General features: G+C 34.9%; 1 protein-coding gene across 4 annotated transcripts in view; it reads right to left on the minus strand.

Annotated features, from left to right (window-relative positions):
• The window catches only part of AP3B1 (adaptor related protein complex 3 subunit beta 1), a 170,089-nt gene that overhangs the window by 65,196 nt on the left and 82,943 nt on the right, over positions 1-21,950 (minus strand). For all 4 annotated transcript variants that reach the window (XR_005557848.1, XM_039352816.1, XM_039352815.1 and 1 more), the window contains exons 16-20: positions 21,016-21,202; positions 19,945-20,075; positions 19,075-19,210; positions 17,230-17,380; positions 14,667-14,814 (exon numbers count right to left, since the gene is read on the minus strand). Coding sequence is in view for 3 of the 4 variants with exons in the window: in XM_039352816.1 (XP_039208750.1) it covers positions 14,667-14,814; positions 17,230-17,380; positions 19,075-19,210; positions 19,945-20,075; positions 21,016-21,202 (753 nt within the window). In the remaining variant the exon portion in view is untranslated. The remainder of the gene's footprint in view (positions 1-14,666; positions 14,815-17,229; positions 17,381-19,074; positions 19,211-19,944; positions 20,076-21,015; positions 21,203-21,950) is intronic.

Raw genomic sequence — 21,950 nt, forward strand, 5'->3', positions numbered from 1 at the left:
CCAAACAAACAACCCAGAAGAAGGCAGTAAAAAACTATATCTGTACTGCTTCCAAAAAAACCTTCTATGTAGATGCATCCATAAAGGCAGCAGGAATCACATTACATTTTATGATTTTTTATCTTTACTGAATAAAATAGCAAAAGACCTAAAAATCCAGCAAATAAAGGACTTAAACATAAATTAACCTATCAACATACAAAAAAGGAGAGAGAAAAACAATCAATTTTTGACGACAATGTTTTAGAGTGAAAAAACAATCAGGAATTTTTATTTTTACTCTGAAACATTATCCTCAAAAACCGTACAGAATTCACTACTTGCTACAGCATACATAACCAATATCTTAGTCTCCTTTGGGAAGGAGAGCGATATCTATAACAAAGGTAGAGCAGACACATTTAAAAAATGAATCAATTATCCCTTAGGTTACACTGTAATATATCATAAGAGTATTCTTCTCATGTGAAAATGAGATGCCTTGTCATAGCTTGCCACAAATTCTGGCACAGATTATTTAACAAAGTTGTAACTTATTTGAAGTGTTACAATACAATATACAATATATCAGGAATATGAAGCATGTTTCCTCCAGGGTTCACCCCTCTTCTGTTGAGATGGCAGACAAAATCCATTGTTGTCTCTATCTAGACCAGTGGTTCTCAACCTGTGGGTCGGGACTCCATTTGGGGTCGAACGACCATTTCACAGAGGTCGCCAAACAAGGCTGTCCGCCATTTTTTCCCCCTTTTCTTTGGCCACGCCCCTGGCACCCAGTGATGTATAAGTGGTTGGGGGTCACCACAACATGGGGAACTGTATTATGGGGTCGCGGCATTAGAAAGGTTGAGAACCACTGATCTAGAGTAAAACAGTAGTGGGATTCAGCCAGTTTGCACCACTTCAATAGAACCGGTAGCTAATTTTTTGTTGCCCAGACCCAGAACAGACTTTGGGAAGTGGCATCCACACAGAGAACCAGTTGGTCACATATTTGAATCCTACCACTGCTGCTAAGTGTTCTAAAAGAAATCCGAAACTACCATCAGTATATTTACATATCAATTAAATCTATAGAATTCAGTAAATATAATCACCTGTACTTTGCTGGCAACCATGCATGCCCAAACCCATGTATCTTAAGATCTTGTCCAGTTGTTGAAAAGCCAATTTTCTTGAACAGCCAAACTTTTTTTCCCTTTTTTTTCTTTTTATTATTATTTTCTTCTTTCCTCTTTTCTATTTTTCTTTTTTATATATATATTACCTTTAATTATTTTATAACTTGTTTAAGTAATGTATTTAGATTTGTTTATAGTTTTATAACTTATATTGAAAAGTTAATTTTCTTTTCATATTTTTTATGTATTTCTTTTTTTTTCTTTTCTGGTATTTATGTTTTTCTTTTTTTACATATATATTGTTGTTAATTATTTAGTAATTTGTTTAAGTAATGTATCTAGATTTATTTATATTTTATACTTTTCTTAAGATTTTTTGAAGAAATTCTAATTAAGCCTATATCCAGCTCTGGGATAGTCGGGGGAGGGAAGGGGAGGGTTGGGGAGGGATGGGGAAAACTGTTTTGTTTTTGTATTGTAAAATCTTATAAATTTTCAATAAAAAAAAAGATCTTGTCAAGTTGTCTGTACATTGCAAACTTAAGTGTAATGACTCGTAATTCTAAGAAAATGTGGAAATGATTCTCGGTTTACCCCACCAAATCTAGCAGGCAGGGTATGCTCTGAGTCCCTTCTATTAACCAATGTCATCTTGTTAGATGTAGAAGTTGTTCCTTCTCTGTGGCAGTGCCTTTCCTGTGGAACAGTATCTCTCCAGAAATCTGGTTGGCCCTGACCCTATTAGACATTCATCAGGCACTGAAGACCTAGTGTTTCGTTCTCCAGGTGTTTCGGCTAAGAGAATTCTCCTGGCATTGCTATTTTTATAAACTGGGCCTATTATTAAACTTTGAGTACTGTGGCTTAAAAGTTGTTTTAACCACATATGCCACTCTGAATTATTGTGTGAAGTAGGTGGCCATATAAATCAATCAAAAAGTTCTTTCCACTGCATGCGCAGGAGGCTAGCTACCACAAATATTAAAATTAAATAACCCTGGCTGCTAAGATATCATGTGCTAAACTCTGTAGTATAAGTTCACTTTCAGAAAAATAATCACTCAAGTTTAACTAACTAAATTTCAGAAAAAGCAAAGAGACTTAATTATACTTTAAGTTATACAATTGGTTTGAATGTGGGAATCATGGAGCAGTCGTAGAATTAATCATAGGTTTGTTTGCTTTTGGTCTACTCTGAAACATAAAAGCTATAATTAATTATGATTGAGTTCATAAAACTGAATACACAATAAAAAAACATTCTGCTAACATATATTCTAGAAACCAGCTAATATAACATCTAAGTAAAAGCACATGGACATACCTATTCCTTTATTTTTGGGATTAAGCAGAACATAGAAAAGGAGAAAGAAATAGCCAAAGAAATTAAAGGCATGAAGAAAAAGTAGCATATATATAATCCTCATTTAGGGACCACAGCTGGGACTAGCAACTTAACACCTAAGTGAAGTGGTTGCTAAGTGAAAATATATATGTGTTTATGATCCTACTTCAGGATCATACCTTACTTCTATTTTCCCAAATGGATATTTTTGCCAGAAACCAGAACACCAGAAACTGGCAAAAAAAAAAAAAAAAGCTCACAATACTGTAAATCCTAGACATATAATAGCAGGACACAGCAACAACTGAAAAAGGTAAACCAGTTGCAACGAAACTTGGTTGTAAGTAACTCTGGGAAAGTCTGTCATGACTTTAAACCATTTTAAGTGATCTGTCATAAGTTGAGGACTACCTGTACTCCATCTTCAGTAAATATTCTATGAAAGGCTACAATGTGTCTACTTTTCTAATTTTTTATAATTTGTGTGCAATTATTCACTACCTCAAAACAAAACAACCTTGGTGTTTCATCAGATCCATTTTCCTTTTCCATATCCATCACACAATCTAATATTTGCTGGAAATAATTTGTGCTCTCAATTAAAAAGATATCATCTGCATATAAAAAGTACGAGGGCAATTCAGAAATAAACCTTCATTTGGTTATCAATGACAGACACTCGCAGATGCAGAACTTTTATTATACACATTTTAGAAAACTAAATTACATTACTTTTTGACATAATCGCCATTCAGATTGAGGTACCTGTCATAACGTCTTACAAGGTTTGAAATTCCTTAGTAGTAGTCGCTCGGTGCCAAATCTGGGCTATGGGGAGGTGATCAAAAAATATCCCAACGGAACTGCTTCAAAAGTTCTTGGATGCATCTAGCAGTGTGCAGGCATTATCATGAATCAACAGCACAAAGGAAGTCAGCATGCCCTGACGCTTGTTATGGATGGCTCATCTGAGTTTTCATAACGTTTCACAGTAGATTTCTGAATTGATAGCCAAACCACGCTCCATGAATTTCACTAGCTGTACTCCTTTGGCATCTTCACATTTGATAGGATTTTCTATGGGACCACTTCCTGTTGGTTTTGGTTCACAATAATGCTCGCCCGCACACTGGTAGATGCACCCAAGAACTTTTGAAGCAGTCCCGTTGGGATGTTTTTGATCAGGGGGAAAAAAGAACAGCAACCTTGGAAACTATTAGCGTAGCAGCGAACGCATGTCCTTTAAAAACAAAACAACTAGAAACGATGAGTGGACCAATGACCAGGTCGAAAAGCCAAGTGCAGAGTCGACCGGTAATATAAGAGAACTCCAAGTAACCTTGCTTTTATGCTCTGACGATGTCAGCAGTGTTGGCCGACGAAAGCTCAGCACTTATATTAAACAGTTTTTAGTTTAATGTTATCCTGGTGTTCGTATTTTTAATATAATTATTTACATTCAAGGTAAAAATCTCCTCCCCCTGTCTCTCTCCTGATAGCTAACAGAGTGGGAGAGAGCCTGTGGCTTAGAGGTTATAACAACTGCCTAACATGCAGATAAGCCCAGGTTCGAATCTCAGAAGAGTAAGTCTGGCTGAAGAGAGTTAACGGAACTCGAAATAGCTATACCAGTTCTCTCTTTATTCTTTGTTAGCAACCTAATATATATATATATATATATATATATATATATATATATATATATATATATATATATATATATAGATATAAAAGAATAAAACACGATCACCAGGAGGGTTGAAGTAAGAATACTTTACTAAAAATATACTATACTTATACTAAAAAGTTGCCAAGCTTTCGCTGGGGGAACTCCCCAGCATCGTCAGGGCTAAAAGGCCATTGCAATAAAGGTGGTTTAAGTAGGTTCAAGTAACGTTTGCGCACGGCTCCTAGACCGTGTTACTGGCCCTAATTGGCCAGCTGATAACCAAGATGTGTCTATAACGTTATGTTCTTTTCTTCGGATGCCCTTCCCTATCCCTCCACTGTTGAGTCTTTGGAGGCGTTAGTAACCTTACATCCCCTCCTCTTCCGATAATACCAACGCCTGCCGTATCGGGGGGAGGATTCGATCTGATGTTTTCTTGTGTCTTATGATGGGGATAGGGTTCCACTAACTGTGGGTTAATATCCCTTCCCAATTGTATATCTCTCTCCTCCTTTGTCGTGTCAACAGCTCTTATCTGAGTATGGTATGCCTCAGCAATCATGCCTTTATTCTCCACCCCAGTCTTCCTTACATCCGTTCTATCCTGTTGTTTGGCACTCAAACCGCTCTCATTACTCCTCCCCTTACTGATCGAGCGGATTGTGCCTCCCGGTGATCGTGTTTTATTCTTTTATTCATAATTATGCCCGGGAGTCACATTTTTACCAATATTCTTGAATACACACACACACACACACACACACACACACACACACACACACACACACATATGTAGGTCTTTGGTTATTCGGGTTTTCTCCTGCGTCAAATTGGGAAAGAAAAACTGGACAACTTCCACACCGATGATGAGGCACGACCACAAACCAGAAGCCAGACCACAGCTGCATCATTAGCCACTTTAAACCCCTCCAATCCATACATGAAGCAAACTGACACCCTCCATGAAGATGAGGCACGACCACGAACGCGAAGCCCAAAAATAGCAAGGCAGCCCAACATCTTAAACCCCCCTGCAACTCAGACTAACCTGAGCACAACCAAACAGAACACTCCCCCAGCCAATCAGAGCACAGCCAACCCCCCAGCCAATCAGAGCACAGCCACCCCCCAGCCAATCAGAGCAAAGCTAAGCCCCTAACCAATCAGAACACACCTCCACCCAATCAGAACACAGCCAAGCTTCCACCCAATCAGTTCATACCCACACTGGCAGTTAAAAGGAAGAAACAGCTAAGACCACACATTGCTCCTCAAAGCACAAAGCTGAAAACACCAGCCTGAAGATCATGAATGGGACTTCGTTGAAATGTCGCCAAGACACTTCCAATTTGACGCGGGAGAAAACCCGAACAACCAAAGACCTACTTACAAACACCCGCGAAAACCTCAGAAAACATATATGTATGTATGTATGTATGTATGTATGTATGTATGTATGTATGTATATATGTTTTCTGAGGTTTTCGAGGGTGTTTGTATGTAGGTCTTTGGTTGTTCGGGTTTTCTCCCGCGTCAAATTGGAAGTGTCTTGGTGACGTTTCGACGAAGTCTCTTATCTTCAGGCTGGTGTTTTCGGCTTTGTGCTTCTAGGAGCAATGTGTGATCGTAGCTGTTTTTTCCTTTTAACTGCCAGTAGAGGTATGAACTGATTGGATGAGAGCTTGGCTGTGTTCTGATTGGATGGAGGTGTGTTCTGATTGGTTAGGAGCTTGGCTGTGCTCTGATTGGATGGGGGGTTGGCTGTGCTCTGATTGGTTGGGGGAGTGTTCTGTTTGGGTGGGGGGTTTGTTGTGCTCAGGTTAATCTGAGTTGCAGGGGGATGTGAGATGGTGAGCACTGCTATTGTTTGGCTTTGCATTCGTGGCCATGCCTCATCTTCATGGTGGGTGTCAGTTTGCTTCATGTATGGATTGGAGGGGTTTAAAGTGGCTAATGATGCAGCTGTGGTCTGGCTTCTGGTTTGTGGTCGTGCCCCATCATCGGTGTGGGTTTGGGTTTGCTTTTTGTGTGGACGTATGGTGATGACATCCTGTGTGGCTTTCGTGAGTGTGGGTCTGGTGTCATTCTTTGTGCTAGGGATTCGTTTGTCAATAAGGGCGGGTTTCCAAATGGCTGGTAGGCGGGAGGTATCATCTCGTTTGTTCATGCTGTGTGGGCGTTTTTCTATCTCGATGGCTTCTCTGATTATTCTGTTATTAAAGTGTTCAGTTTTGGCGATAGTTCTGGTCTTTTTAAAGTCAATTTCATGTCCTGTGATTTTAAGGTGTTGGACCAGGGAAGAAGTTGGTTCCTCTTTTTTGACTGAGTTCTTATGTTCTTCAATGCGTGCACTTATTCTTCTGTTGGTTTGTCCAATGTATGTGGTGGGACAAGCGGTGCATGGGATTTCGTATACTCCTTGATTTTCTAACTCTATTTTGTCTTTGGGGTTTCTTAGGATGGTGGATATTTTTCTGTTTGTGCAGAATGCTGTCTTAATGTTGTGTTTGTGGAGGATCTTGCTGATTCTGTCTGTGGTGCCTTTTATGTAAGGGAGGAGGGCTTTGCTGTTTTCTTGTTCTCTGTCTTGGATTTTAGTGGGGGTTTCTTTTTGGATTAGTTTGGTAATCTTATTTCTTTGGAATCCATTGGATGTAAGTACATTAGTGAGAGTGTGTAGTTCGGTTTTTAGGTGTTGTTCATCAGCTAAGCGTTTTGTTCTAGAGATGAGTGTCTTGGCTACGGAGTTGATCTGTGCTGGGTGGTGGTGTGAGAGAGCGTGCAGATAGCGGTTTGTGTGTGTTTTCTTCTGGTAGATGGTGTGTCCTAGGGAGCCATTGGATTTCTTGTAGACTAAGACATCCAGGAAGGGAAGTTGGTTGTTAGCTTCTGTTTCCATGGTGAACTGTATTTTGGGGTGTAGGCTGTTGAGGTGTGTGAGGAAGTTGTCCAGTTTTTCTTTCCCATGTGGCCAGATTATGAAGGTGTCATCTACGTATCTGAGCCAGAGTTTGGGTTTGTGATCCGATTTTTCTAGAGCTTGGGTTTCAAAGTGTTCCATGTAGAGGTTTGCAATGACAGGTGAGAGGGGTGATCCCATGGGTGCTCCTTCTATTTGTTTGTATTTTTGTCCATTATAGATGAAGTATGTGTTGGATAGGCAGTGGTTGGTCAGATCTAGGATGTGTTTTGGGGGGTTATATTTGTTTTGGATAGCTGTCAAGGCTTCTTTGATTGGCACTTGGGTGAAGAGGGATATGACATCGAAGCTCACGAGTAGGTCGCTGGGCTGTAAGTTTTGTTTCTTTATGATCTCTAAGAAATTGAATGAGTTTTTTACGTGTGAGGTGATGGATTCTGCATAGGGCTGTAGTTGTTTGGCGAGAAATTTGGCTAGGTTTTGTAGAGGTGAGCTATGGAGCTGACTATGGGTCTAAGTGGGGTTCCTTCTTTGTGTATCTTTGTGTATATATATATATCACCTAAATAAATAAATATTCCTTTTAACAATCCCTCAATTGTTGCATCATTCTCATTCTTGGAGACTTTTTTCCTCCTCTTTTTCTGCTTTTAATTTCCATCAAAATCAATTTGCATTTTTTCTTAATCATTCCTTGTTATTTAAGTGCATTTTGCATCTTTTTCTTTATTTAAGCTTTGTAAAATATAATTAAATAATCCAATTTGCCATTATTCTCTTAAATATATTCTTTTTTTTCTTATCCACAGGTTCTCTCATGTTGGCATTTCATGTAGCATCCTGTCTTATTTTTCATTAGCATGATTTCACTCACTTACATGGCACTCTGCAATATAATTTTTACTTTCTTCCAAGCAGCTTCCACATCCTTTTTTCTGATCATTCTGTGGGAAGCTTAATTTATTAATACTTCCATAATCAACCTGTAGGTTTACTCTCAGTTTACTCCCACTGGTCTATAGCGAGACAATGAATCTAATTTAGCAACTACTTCGCAAGCTAACATACTGTTGCCCACCTTCTGCCAATTAGGAGATACAACTTTCAACCATTCATTTAGTGACCGTTCAAAGTTACAATGGCATATAAATAAGTGAATTATAACCAGTTTTCACATTTATGACTATTGCAGCAATCCCATGGTCAAAATTTGGCAACTGACAATGTATTTATGACAGTTGTATTGTCCCAAGGTGGTGTGATCACCATTTGTAACCTTCCTAGTCAGCTTCGGACAAGCAAAGTCACTGGGGGAAACCAGATTCACTTAACAACCACACGATTCACTTAACAACTACAGTGATTCACTTAATAACTCAGAAAATGGGGCAAAACTCACTGAACAACTCCCTTTTTTAGCAATGGAAATTTTGGCCTCAAATTTTGGGCTTAAGTGGTTAAAAACTGAGGACTACCTTTATATGCACTGTACTCATACATACTGAGAATATTTTTATTTACATTTTGGTTTTTTTCTTTTCCAATATATGTGTCACTTTTTTGATGCCAGTATAACTTAAAGTACAATAAAATATCAAAACACAAAAATGTTACAAGCAGGAATAAACATTAATATTCAATAGCAAATTGGTTGTAGCAAAATCTAAAATGAAGAAAAATGAACAAAAAAATCTACTTAAAACAAAAGGAACACTGGTAGGAAGGCAATCCAAATTCTAATGGCAAGAAAGTTCATATACTAGTTGGTTCCAGGAAATACAAACATAGCCATGCTTGCATTCATTCTTCCATTTACAGCCTATCTGCATCACTGAGAGCTTTGACTTTTAGGAAGGATGAGAATGGAACGGGAAAATTGGAATAGAGTGGCAAATGAATGTGATTTTCTGCTTGTGCAAGGTATCTTTGGATTCAGGCTATAGGAAAAGGTTGAATTCAAAGATAGAACATTTTTTTCAGATGTTGCCCTCTGCTCTGACTTAGAAAGCAAAGATAGAAAGGCCTCACCAGCATTTAGAGAACTGCCAAGCCAAAGTGGAAAAAAGGCTGAAGTACTTCATCATCAGCTTAAAGGCTGGTGGAGTGAGGAATGAGGAAATGCGGAAAGTCTGTGCCCCATTTTGAACCAGGAAGCCCTCAATATGACCTGTTTCCAGGAAAGTCTTTTTCCCCCAGTCAGACATTTATTGGAATGTCTGACTCTGGTAGGAGTGGGGGAGAAAGGGTCACAATACCAATGGATGAGTCTGCTCATTTGGGACTGTATCTTTGTCCAGTAATGCCAAAAAGCCCCTAAAGCTCCCTCCTGGAGCTGAGTTAGCTCTTCTGCAGACTTTTGATCTGTGCTTTAAAATGAACTAGCAGGCAGCTGAATGTACAAAATGCTTTATAATCTATTACTGACTCTCCAATTCTTCCCAACTCTTATTTTATTTTTACAAATAGAAACTGTGGCTACAGCATTCTAAATTTGCCAAGCTTATTCATTATTTTAAATTTAAAAAAAAAAAATTAAACCCAACTCACTTACCAATGCTGATGTTCTCCATTTACAGGAACTTTAACTGAAATTGAACTTAGAACACTAATATCTCTGTTCTCTCTTTAAAATTACAATCCAAATAGACATATAAAATAAACATGTTTCCCCCTTAGAGAAGAGAATGCAGTCCATAGCTGAATGCTAAACAAAGAAGTTAAGCCATATCCCATCAAACATTTCTCTATTTTCAATTCATCTTGATAATAGAGACAGAACCTGGGTAAATGCATATAGGAGCTGAAGCAGGAGATTTCTCTTGCTCAATGCATAATTCATGTGCTCCGCCTGCAAAGTGTGTAAAATGAGAATTTCACACCACAGCATGAGGCATGGAACTGCAGAGAAGAGGCAAATGAAATCATATTTTTCAGTGCGAATTCTGCTTCTTATCCTTCCAATATTTATACAAAACCACCATTGACAAACCAAATGCACTGACTGATCACCTACTGTTTCCATTGTGTTAGCAGTTGAAAAGAGATCAGGCAGAAAGATAGACAATTTGTTTTTATATCTTTTTTTAAACAGTGAACCAGATTTTTAACAGTTGACTGACTGTGCCAGGTTTGTATAGGAGGCCAACAGTAACTGCAAAGACTCTTATTTACCCATGCATTATATTCAAATCTGAAATTCTCTTTTAAAAGCATGTGATTATACATTTCTGTGGTTTTTTTTTCAAATACTTTTAAAGGATTTTATCTTTATGTAAAGAGCTAATTTAAAAGTTATATTTCTACAGCACCAAACTAAAGGCAGTGTACTATAATTATCAGGGGATATTTAACTTCTATTTTGTAACTATTACAACTATATTACAAATAATGCCATCCTCTAAATATACAAATATGTCCACCTCAAATTTATTTTTATGAATCCACAAGAATTCCATAATACCTATACTCTTTAAAATGAGTTTTAAATATAGTTATATTTTGCTCTAAAATGTATTTTAAAAATGTACTGTACTTGAATATTTATAAAAAAAGATGAATACTGGGAGCTAACAATCATGATTTTTTAAAAATAAGAGTTTTAGTCCAAGTTTCCTTGCAATCACTATTTTCTCTAAGTAGATGATGTTTATGACAAGGAATTCTATTTTTTTATTTCCAAAAATAATTTTACATATTCACATGATAAAAAGCAAATTGGTATAGATATTTTGATATAGATTCCAACATTTGCAAGTTTCTAAAATCTCAACATTATTTACAACGTAAGTCATATTAAGCTGTGAATCACTCTCAGAAAAAAAAGCATATGGGAATGCATGCTAATACCACTGCAGACTTCAGCCACTCTGTCTGCACAGACCAAAACATCCAGTAAACCAATATTGAATATATTTTGGGTGTAAACAAGCAAGAACTTTTGAAATATTTTTGCAAGCAATTTTATGATTAGTTCATAGTGTACTTTTTCCTCATGCAGGAGGTATTTTCCACATAGAAACCTTGAATTAGGGTGGTGTGAGAAAATGGAAACTAAAAGAAGCAACATATATTTTTTCTCCATATGTGCTAATACTAATGATCACGAATGAGCCAAATAAAGCTTTCTCTTTTTGATCAATGTCACCCATTGCTGACATCACCTGTAGGATTTGGGAAGCCTGATAGCAACCAGATGATCAGGATGGGTTGACTGGAAAGGAGGAGCCATATTAGAAGTAGCCCAAATATCTTCAAAATATGCAGATGAGCTGACCAAGTTCAGGCGAAACAAAGGACCACAGAAAAATGAACTACCAGGAAGTAGTTAAGCCTCTTTCATTCAGACACAGTGGGATAACCTGGCAGATATAAGTGTGTAATGTAACCATGTTTACTGAAGCCCTGAACAGTTATGGGTTTCTTATGTACTTTTTACTTGTCATTTAGAGAAGCTTAAGGAATGAATGAGGGCAGAAAAAGGAAGAAACATAAATAAGCCAAGTGATTCATTGAATTGTATAAATCAAACTTTTCCAGTTCACCTTAAGGAGATTTTTTAAAATGTCCCTTGATGTAAAAGTGATAGTTATCACTATAAATAGATGAAGAAATATATTTTCTCTTCAGTTAAGCATTAGCTTGTCCATTTATAAAGAACAGGTAAAAGTAAAGAGCATTCCTGTTGTAATTATTGCTTTCCATAATATAAAACCATCACTATAACTAATTTCTTTATTGGTTTTTTACCTCATCTTTCTATCAGCTTGCTAATCACGGCATATTACAATAGTAACAATGACATAAAATGTAGAGCAAACAATATGCTCAAGTCTTCTCTACAAGATGTTCCAACTCCTCTCTATTGTTGCCTCTACTGCCAAATCGGCCATGCCATTTTCTTCTCCAGCTCTATTATATAGCTCTTTGGGCATAAGAAAAAAAGTTGGATATGATGGAAATCAATTGTAAAGGTGAAAAGTCAAAGCTGTGAATGATTATGTCCTATGGAAGTCTCTTTACGATGTCGCCTCTGATGTTCCTCAGTGCTCCCTGTTTCAAAAAGGATGTTTGTCTTTGATATATGTGAACCTCTGCTTCAAAACTTATATTTTACTATCTCATTCTTTCTCCACCACTAAGTCCTTAGTTATAAAGACAGACCTGTTTATTTACTGCCTTCTGTGGCATTTTTTTTATAGTGGAGACCTGAATATCCAATCAAATATATACTAGAATTTAGACCTCTCTAGCAGTTTTCACTTTCATGAAGAGAAGGGAAAAATCAATAAGGTATAGTGAAATTAGATGTGTTTGTTTTTTAGATTCATTTCTCAACAAGGGAAAGAACATGAAGAGCAGCTACAGCTATAGGAAAATAGAAAAAGGAAGGCATAACAAACTATTACATGAAAGGATAAGAAGAATCAAGAGAAATAAAGAGAAATAAAAGCGGAAGATGTAGCAGTAAATTTAATACAAAATTAATATACAGTGTTTGAGATTTGCTATTCAGACTATTTATTTGCTATATTGATGAACTACTCCTTGAAAAAAAAACCTAGCCAGTGAAGACTAAATTGGAAAGGGTATAAGATCAGCCCTTCAAAGTAGAGCAGGTAAGGAAACAGACCCCATAAATACTAGCATTCTAATAATTGATATAATATATAATAACAGATTCTTGGAAGCTGAATAGCATTTCTCCTTCATTCCCTCTTATACCAAAGAGTCAGGGCAGAGCAATTTTACTTTATTCTTTCTCATGCTTTCTTGTTTTCCTGGATCAAATTCATGTTTTGCTAATGGCCTTCATGTACCTTCACATCTCTGTATTTGTCCTTAGGCAAGCACAGATTCCTTATCATAGCTTTTCAGATGCCATACAAACCTATACAGTATGTCCAATTTGCTTTACTCCTACCTGTTCTTTATAAATGGACAAGCTAATGTCTAACTGAAGAGACAATATATTTCTTCATCTGTTTATAGTGATAACTCTCACTTTCACATCAAGGGACATTTTTAAAAAGCTTCTCTAGTCTCAACAAAAGCGTGAAATTCTGTTGCAAAATGGAATATACCTTTTTTCATGAAACATGAAATCTCATTATCATGAGATTTTAGAATACCTCAGAATGCAAGATTGGGGCAGCTACTGATCAGACACTTTGGAAAACTATGGCCAGTCACAGCAGTCAATACTTGATTGATCAAGCAACAGTTTGGCAGTTCTGTATGACTACCTATTAGATATAATTGTCAGTGGATTGCCATATCTTTTATACTGATTCTCTCTCACTGTAGAATCAGTAATTTGGAAAAAAAATGTTTGCTAACATTCTGCAGTGCAGAAATAAAACTTTTGAGTCAGACTGCAAGGTGCCTTTATAATATTTGTTCTTGCCAACCATGACGGCAGATGTCTTATTTTTAACTGGTCATAAAATACAACCTTCAGTATTTCAGAGTCAGCCACAGATGAGCTTTTATAAGCATGATTGCAGCGCTTGTCATTTGACAGCAATTAAGGCTGCCACAACCTTCTAAGACAACAACTATGATTTTTTGGTCCGTTGATATATGCATATATCATACACTTCGGTATATTATAAAGTAATAAACTTTTATTGTAGTCTGTACTTTTCTTCTATATGTTTATATTCAGCAGACATCTGCACATTTTGACTTGCTTCTGAAGACAATGATTACCCTGATTGCCTTCTTCTCTGTATTCTCCAATAAGATGAGAAGACAAACTGAGGAGTCAACCAATACCAGGGTTTGATGGCACTGAAAGCAGCAAGAGATTCTTGCAGCTTCCATATGTTTGAAATTAAATACCCAAATCAGATTAATTGTTTTATGGAAAAAAATCAGAAAATGTGCAACAAAATTTGCAGAATGCAAATACTCTGGAATTTTCATACCTTCAACCTTAATGTTTTAGTCAAAAGTATTCATGGGTTGAAAATGAGCTTCTCAGGGCACCATGCAAGCATATTATATCCTATATAACTAATGCTATTATTTAACATATTGCTATAAACATAAAGCGACTTCGATAGACTGCCCAGAGCATATTCATACTGATGAGAGTAAGCAACAGTAATTAAGTGTTTAAAATTATGATGCAGGGGCAATTTATAGTGTACCTTTCAACTGAATTTTCAATTTTATTTTATTTATTTTTGAAATTTATAAGTGATGTATGACAAACCAAGTCCCTTAGAATAATGAGTATCAATAACAATCTGACTGATCATAACCAATAATACAAATGTAAAAAAAATCTTTTAATCTTTTGATCTTAATTGTGTTTATATTTTTTGTGCTTTATAACATACATGATATGTTAGACATGTCCCATTAGATCATTCAACAGTGATTGGTTATTAGCAGCCAACAGCCTTCTTAAAAAAAATCATCTATTTATTTTCACTAACTTTAAAATAATGCTTTTGCAAAGGAGTTCCAATCCAGACAAAAGAGATGACACACATTTTTAAGACATCTTACACACACTTACAGAAACAATTGGCAATATAACAACAATTGACAATATATACTGACAATATACAAGATGTGTATCTAAACAATATATTCAAGACATACCTTAGGAGGTAGAGGATCCAAATTATTCTCAGAATCACTTTCTGAGGTATAATCTGAAGAACTTTCCTCAGCTGAGCTAGATTCTGAGCTGGGAGAACACCGCTCTTTCTGAGAATTCACTTTATTTTTTTCTGTACTTTTAGAATCTCTAATATAAAATAAATATAGAATTAAAACATTTATATGTACAATATTATGTAGCCTTGACAGAAATTATTTTCAGCAGCATTTCCCAGAAATTGTATCTTAGTGTACACATAACGTAAAATGTTATTATATAATAATTAATATTATGCTCAATTAATGGTTAACAATTGATAACATCAATTATAATATCCTTAATATTACAATTATAAATATTTATAATAAGCACTGTTTGCTACAAACAGCATGCTCAAAACAGAACTCAGGTATAAGGAGGTATTCTTGCCTCACATGTTTGCCCATGTACCACACATCTCCATATTCTTTTTGTATTCTGGCATACTGCATTTATAATTTGCAAAAACTACATAAAGTGAGCATCATGTTCCAATTTTCATGCAAGCTGAAACGAAGAGTAATCACAATTTGCCTAATTCAAACATCCTCACAAACTATGATTATCATAGATTTGGTATGGAGAAATAATTCTGGCATACAAGACACTCATAAGGCATTTCAGAAATTAAATAAAATATATGGGTCCAAATCATATATACAATTAAAATATATAAATTGTATGTAATTTGGATGTATATATTATATATTTCTATTATCTTTTAAAATGTTTATTATTCTACAAGCTGCCCAGAATTGCTATAATAGTGAAATGGGTGGCATAAAAATTTAATAAAAAATAAATATATATTTTTGAAATAAATGGTATAAATCACATACATGCTGTTTACTACATTTCAGTACATTAACTGTATCATACAATATGTTTGATTACTAGAACAAAAGCTAAATATCGTCATAATCATAAATATATATATTTCTGATAAGATTTTGAAGAAAATATATAATATTATATGATGAACCATAATAATAAACCGTAAGTTATTAAAGTTACACTTTTAACTGATATTTTTAATTGTATTTATTGTATCTCTAATAAATTTACATAAAATATTTATAAATATTATTAACACATTTTAAATATTATATTTGTATGTAGCCTATCACCCAATGACAATGGGTGGCCCTGATCATAACCAATAATATAAATGTAAAAAGGTTTAATCTGATAAAAGCATTCAAGAAGAAAAATCAATAAAAAATACAAAAAACAGCACAAGAAAGAATGATGGCAATACATTATAATTACATTATAATTATATACATTATAATTACATTATAATATTCACTTACGAAAATATTAACATGCAACCAGTAAATTTTTCAAAAAAACAAAAGCACAATATTCTATATGAGAAGTGCCTATCTGAGCAATATTTGCATACCTTTCTGCTCTCCATCTCTGCCTTCATGAGATAGTTTTAATTCCAAATATGATTCATCAAAAACTCAGTATTCATTTAGTGAAATGAAATACTTTAACAAAAATCCAATTTCTAATTTGAAGCTATGATTTTTCAGGACAATCCTATTTTATTACTTAGCTTTTTTTACAGGCGAATCTTTATTTATCTTACCGTTTAAGAGTTTCACGTATTAATCTAATGAAAAAAATTTACTGGTAACTAGCTTTTTAACTTTGCAATGATGAAAAGCCTGTATTAATTTAACCTACAGATTTCATTTGTTCTGAACAGGAAAAACAATATAAATCACTTTTAAAATCATTAAATCCTGACTTAAATTAATAAAGTCATAATTAGGGCATTATGCTGTGTTTGTTATGGAAGTGGCAGGGCGAGCTGCTTTAATTACTGTCTGTAATAAAAGGAGCACAGTGCATACTGAGCCACAATCAGCTCTGTCAGCCACGACTGAGCTGAGCTACAAACTCATCAATGCATTGGCGACAGGCTACAGAGTAAAAAGGCCATCATGTCTACCGAGGCCACTTGCTGACAGAAGTGGAAGAAACAGATTCAGACAATCCAAGGTATTAGCCCCAATTACTTAAATTCTTAATGGCATTTTAATACACATTAACTCTATTAGTAACAGGCAATCTTTAAAAGACCTTTCCCTTAAGCAGCTTCTGACCGTTTCCCTTCACAGCCCTTGCCTCCAATATCTGAACCATAATCCTTTTAATATAACATTATTTAGGGAAAAATCAATTGCCTTAGTTACCTAATGGCAAGATATAGAACAGTTTAATTTTATCCTTCACAAAATTTCTATATAAGGTAACTAAGTGTTTCACAAAGTGACAGGCTAACTGTACAACCTCCCAAGGTTATGTTAATATAGTCTGCTCATCTAAATATACAACAAAAGATTTTTTTAAAAAAAGATTTGCTCAACTTACATGTAACTATATCATCTGAAATTACAGAAATGGGTAATATTTTTTCCAAAGTGAATGTCACTATCAGGGTAGCGAAATATAAAAAGCTGTGTTAATTTCAACATTGTGATTTAGTACTGTAAACAAATACACAGATACCTTTCTGAAACTGTTGTTCTTTTTCTTGCAATTCCTCTTTCAGCCTTTGATTTCCTATCATTCTTATCTTTAGTAGAAGAACTTGAGCTACTTTCCATGCTGGTATCTCCTTGTCCTTCTTCCTTTCCTTCCTCAGAATCAGATTCATTTTCTAATTGGATGCATGAACAATTCAGGTGAGTAGCTTCCAAATACTACCTTCCAATTATGTTTAAGCATTCATATGCAATCTTATCATAAAAAATGACATCAAAATGTTGCTTTCATAGCTTTTAAACACTGTATTTTTAAAATCTAGGCTTAGTTTTTGACCATAATATGTTTGCAGGATGATGGAAAAGGAATGAAATCAGACATGACCTACATGTCCTCTATCCTTACTTTCCTGCTCTAATGTCATCTTCAGAACTTAAGTATTTAATCTATTCTTGCACACATATCCAGTGATGACAATTTAATCAGAAATTTAAACAAGTTATTCAGTTTCTAATCGGCTGGAAAGTGTTTCTAATATTTAACTTGAAGGTACGCTTTCCCAGTTTCAGTCCACTGCTTCTAGTCATTATCCTTAATAATCTTTGGCAATTTTTCTCTTGTTTCCCAGTGTTCAGAGGACTAGCCCCACAGGATTTGAAAAATGTGTCCTTTCTATATTTATACATGTGTGTCTATATTTACACACTTATATTTCAATAATTCCATTAAATTAAAATGTTAGATGGGAGGACCCAGTGCAGATATAACATTGTAGATATAATTGGAATGAAGGTGTGAAAAAAAGAAAATGAAAGCACTTGGACATATTAGTAACAAACCATTATTTCAATTTATCTCTATCTTAAATTCATGACTCTGACTGGCAATACAAATTGAAATAATAAATATTTTATTATTAAGGCAAATAGACATAGCACATTAGCAATAATTAGTATCCAAAACATATCTTATTATGTAAACAGTATTCAGAAAGTAAGAAATATTGAAATAAATATGTACTCTGACAACTAATTCTTTTTTACTGTCTATGTATAACAGGCTACAGATTCAGAGATTAATATTCAAAATTCAGAGCTTCGATTTCATAATTGCTATTGGTTTTGGTTAGTTTTTCTGTTTTAAAACTTAGGATTCCAGCATCATATTGTGAAAATGGAACTATAGAGATTTGAGATTATTTAAAATTTATGTAGATGCCACTTTCTACTTTTAAAAAAAACGTTAAAGTGGCTTATAGAGTACCTGTAATCAAACTGCCTTAAAAAGTATCTCTATGTATACAGGAGCAATAATTTTATTTACTCTTGAATATATGAAATAAAGGTGTGAATTAAATAAACAAAAAAGTGTAAAAATGTTGGGCATATTTATATGTCTTACTGCCTATTATACCAGTTGACACAACTACTACTATTACCTATAAACTGAATCATTCACCTGTAATATAATTGGATGATATACAGTGGTATTGCTAATGTTAGAGTAGTGGGGTATAGGTTCAAAGCTCAACATCCCCAAGCCTCCCCCCATTTTTTTCTTAAAAGGGCCCTTCCCTTTCCTTGTTCTGTCCCCCACAATATATAGCTGCAACGGCACATTTTTGTTTTTTAAAAGATTTAAGCTGCTGCTTTAATTGGCACCTTCATCTACTAGAAGGCTTCTATAAAGCCCTATATGATGGCAAAGGTAAGAAAGAAATGGCATCAGTATCTAGTAAAGTAATGAGAAAATAAATTGTATGCAGAAGAAGAAATTGGAAAGGAGGAGAAAGAAAGTGCCCTGGGAGAGAAGAAATGAGTAGAACAAAATCTGGGAGTAGGCTGAGGCAGAGCCTGCAAGACAACATACCACTCTCACTAGTACTTGAAGAATCGTCACTTTCCTCATTAGTGCCCTCTTCCTCCTCTTCTTCGTCAGATTCAGGATAAAAATTTTCAATGGTTTCTTTTATTGCCTTTCCTTGTAGATAAGTCTGTTCTTTTGCCTGTTTATATAAATGGACAGGTTTTTACAACTGAAGTAGAAATATTTATACTTATCCACATTTTACAGCTCTCTTTTTGGTCCTGGTGAGAGGGGGGGGAGGGAGGGAGGGAGGGAGAGAGAGAGAGAAAGAGAGAGAGAGAGTAATATGGGCAATTTTATTTAATCCTATTTATTAGAAAACAACATTAGATTTATAGGCCATTTTACAATAAGGAATGTAAGTCCCTGAAAATACTATTTTGGATTTAATAATATTAAAAACAATAACAATGGCAGTAATGATAATGCAACATATGCCCGTCTCTACATTCCTACTCCCAGAATCAATTTTGTTTTGTTTTGTTTTGATGAATTGAGGGAAGAGACCAAACAGAACTTTTTCGGATGTGCAGTAAATGACATTTATCAGAAATAGTTGCAATTATCTAGGAATAGCCATTATGGTTTATTAATCTGAAATCACCTTACCAATTAAATTGAGAAAGCTGAATTGGTTGGAGTAATTAACCATGAGTAAGTGAAGTTGGGAAAAAAAAGTAAGATATCAAACAGAACATACTGAACATCAGCAGAATAATGCAGAGAATTTCAAAATAATTATTTGGAACAGAAGCCTTATTTTGCAATTATGTTTATTAAAATACACTTGAAACCTGAAAAAAATATAGTTAGATAGATTGACAGTTTCTTGTTTCCAAAAGGATAAAATATTATTTTGAAAAGTCAACATACCAATCCAACTTCTTCCACATTTCTCACTGATGGGTCAGGTGCAATTTCTGGCCAATTAGACAATTCCAGATAGCCAGAGGCTTTCATGTTCAGACTATAAGACAAAGTACCAAGTTGGAAGTGCTCCCTATCTATTTGAGGGTGGAGAAGGAAAGATGAAAAATATACAGATAAGCTCTGTATCATAAAGAGCAATCTTAATCAGGACTAAAGGTAATTGGTATTACATTACTTCAAATGTCATGGAATAAATATAAACAACAAGCTCTTCATAGGTCAAAAAACTGATTCCAGTCCATAGATTACAATAATCTCCCCATAATGGTCAATAAAAAAACTAATCAGTCAGTGTATTTAAAGGTGTTGATCTGAAATGTAGCTTCTCTAAAAATTACTTTACTGTGAATATTAAGAATGACAGCACAGTTAAATAAACCATATACATGTCTTGGCACAAACACATCCAGAATGTTAATAGTGTTTCTTTCAGAAGGAATGCTGCTTTCAGGACTTAAAGTAGGATTAATATAGCAAAGTATGTGAAAATGTAGAAAGCAGATAATGAACGTAACAAAATTACTAATTACAAGTCTGATTTTTAGGATTAGTTAGATAGCAATGGAGAAGGTACCATATGGCGTCCTTCTCTATGCAACAACTTAAAAGAATAACATCAGTAATCCTGATACACCAACAAAATGAATATGGGACTCAAGTTTCATGTTGCTCAATCAGAAGTATAATGAATACTCTCCAAAGTGAAGTTAGATATCTTAAGCTACTAAAAATATTTTCTACACAGATTGCACTTAACACAATTATGATTTTCCCCCAGAAACATATACCATATATGAAAACAAACATATAAATATCTGATTTCTGTTTTTTAATTACATTTCACACTAGCAAACAATGTACAGTTCTGACAGCTTTCTTAAATACTGAAAGCTGAAATCATATTGTTTATATGCTATTTTTTAAGCTGACCACTTGGTTATTTAAATATATAGAAATAGATAAAACAGATGCATGTCTCTATCTAACATTAGCTACAAAATGTAGCTGGCATACCTTTAAAAGGTGACTCAAGTAGTGGGGCAGGCTTTTGTACCAGGAATATTTTTTTGGCATATTTGTTTAAAGCTCCACTCTTGTCGTTTGGAACAATAAGCTGCCTAATAAATCTTGTTCGGTCTCTGATGTCGTAGCTTTGATCATACTTGCCGAGGTTTAATATGTACTGGGTAAGCAATTTTGTCTGTGAAAAACAGGACAAGAAGAAAATACAAGTTATTTATGATTATTGATAACTCTGGATAAACATATTTAAAAAGGTAATAAAAATGAATGGTTATGTCAAACAAATGTTGTTCCGTAGGGAATATGCATTTCAAAAGCAGTAAATGGAATTTTGAAGCCAAAGCACATGTCCTCTTCTGTGTAGGGGAGGTGAATGCTGAGTACTGAGAAGCAGCCATGTGCTAGATTATTAAACTGCTGAAGTGGAAAGAAAGGCATCATTAAAAAAATAATCATATATGGCAAACCCGCTGAAGGGCCTACGTGAGAATAATGAATGTGGAAATACAACTAAAAACATGGCACTCAAAACTTAATCGGAAAAATATGCAGGACATCAAAACATCAGAGGGTATTAGGAGGCTGGCAAACTGCTTCTGCTGAGGTGTGTTTTATGAAGAGATACTGTCCCTGGCACAAGCCATCTCTGCACTCTGACTGCACTCAGTTACTTTACTCTGAATTATGACCCATTAAAGCAGACACATGAATCACTGAACTGGATTACTGCAAATTATTTGCAGTGCATTTAGCTGTTACTTTTTCATAAAAGCAAGCTGCTGATGCCCTCTAAAAACCAGGATAAAAGACTTCTTCCATTTTTCCTCTCACAGCTTAAAACCTTGTGTAATATTGGCCATTTATATACCTAAAAGCAAATTATATTACTTCAACTTTTTACAGCATAATCAGATTCTTTAATTTCA

Source organism: Crotalus tigris, unplaced genomic scaffold (genome assembly GCF_016545835.1).
Source record: "Crotalus tigris isolate CLP2741 ecotype Arizona unplaced genomic scaffold, ASM1654583v1 scf7180000018484.1034840, whole genome shotgun sequence".
NCBI classification, from domain to species: domain Eukaryota; kingdom Metazoa; phylum Chordata; class Lepidosauria; order Squamata; family Viperidae; genus Crotalus; species Crotalus tigris.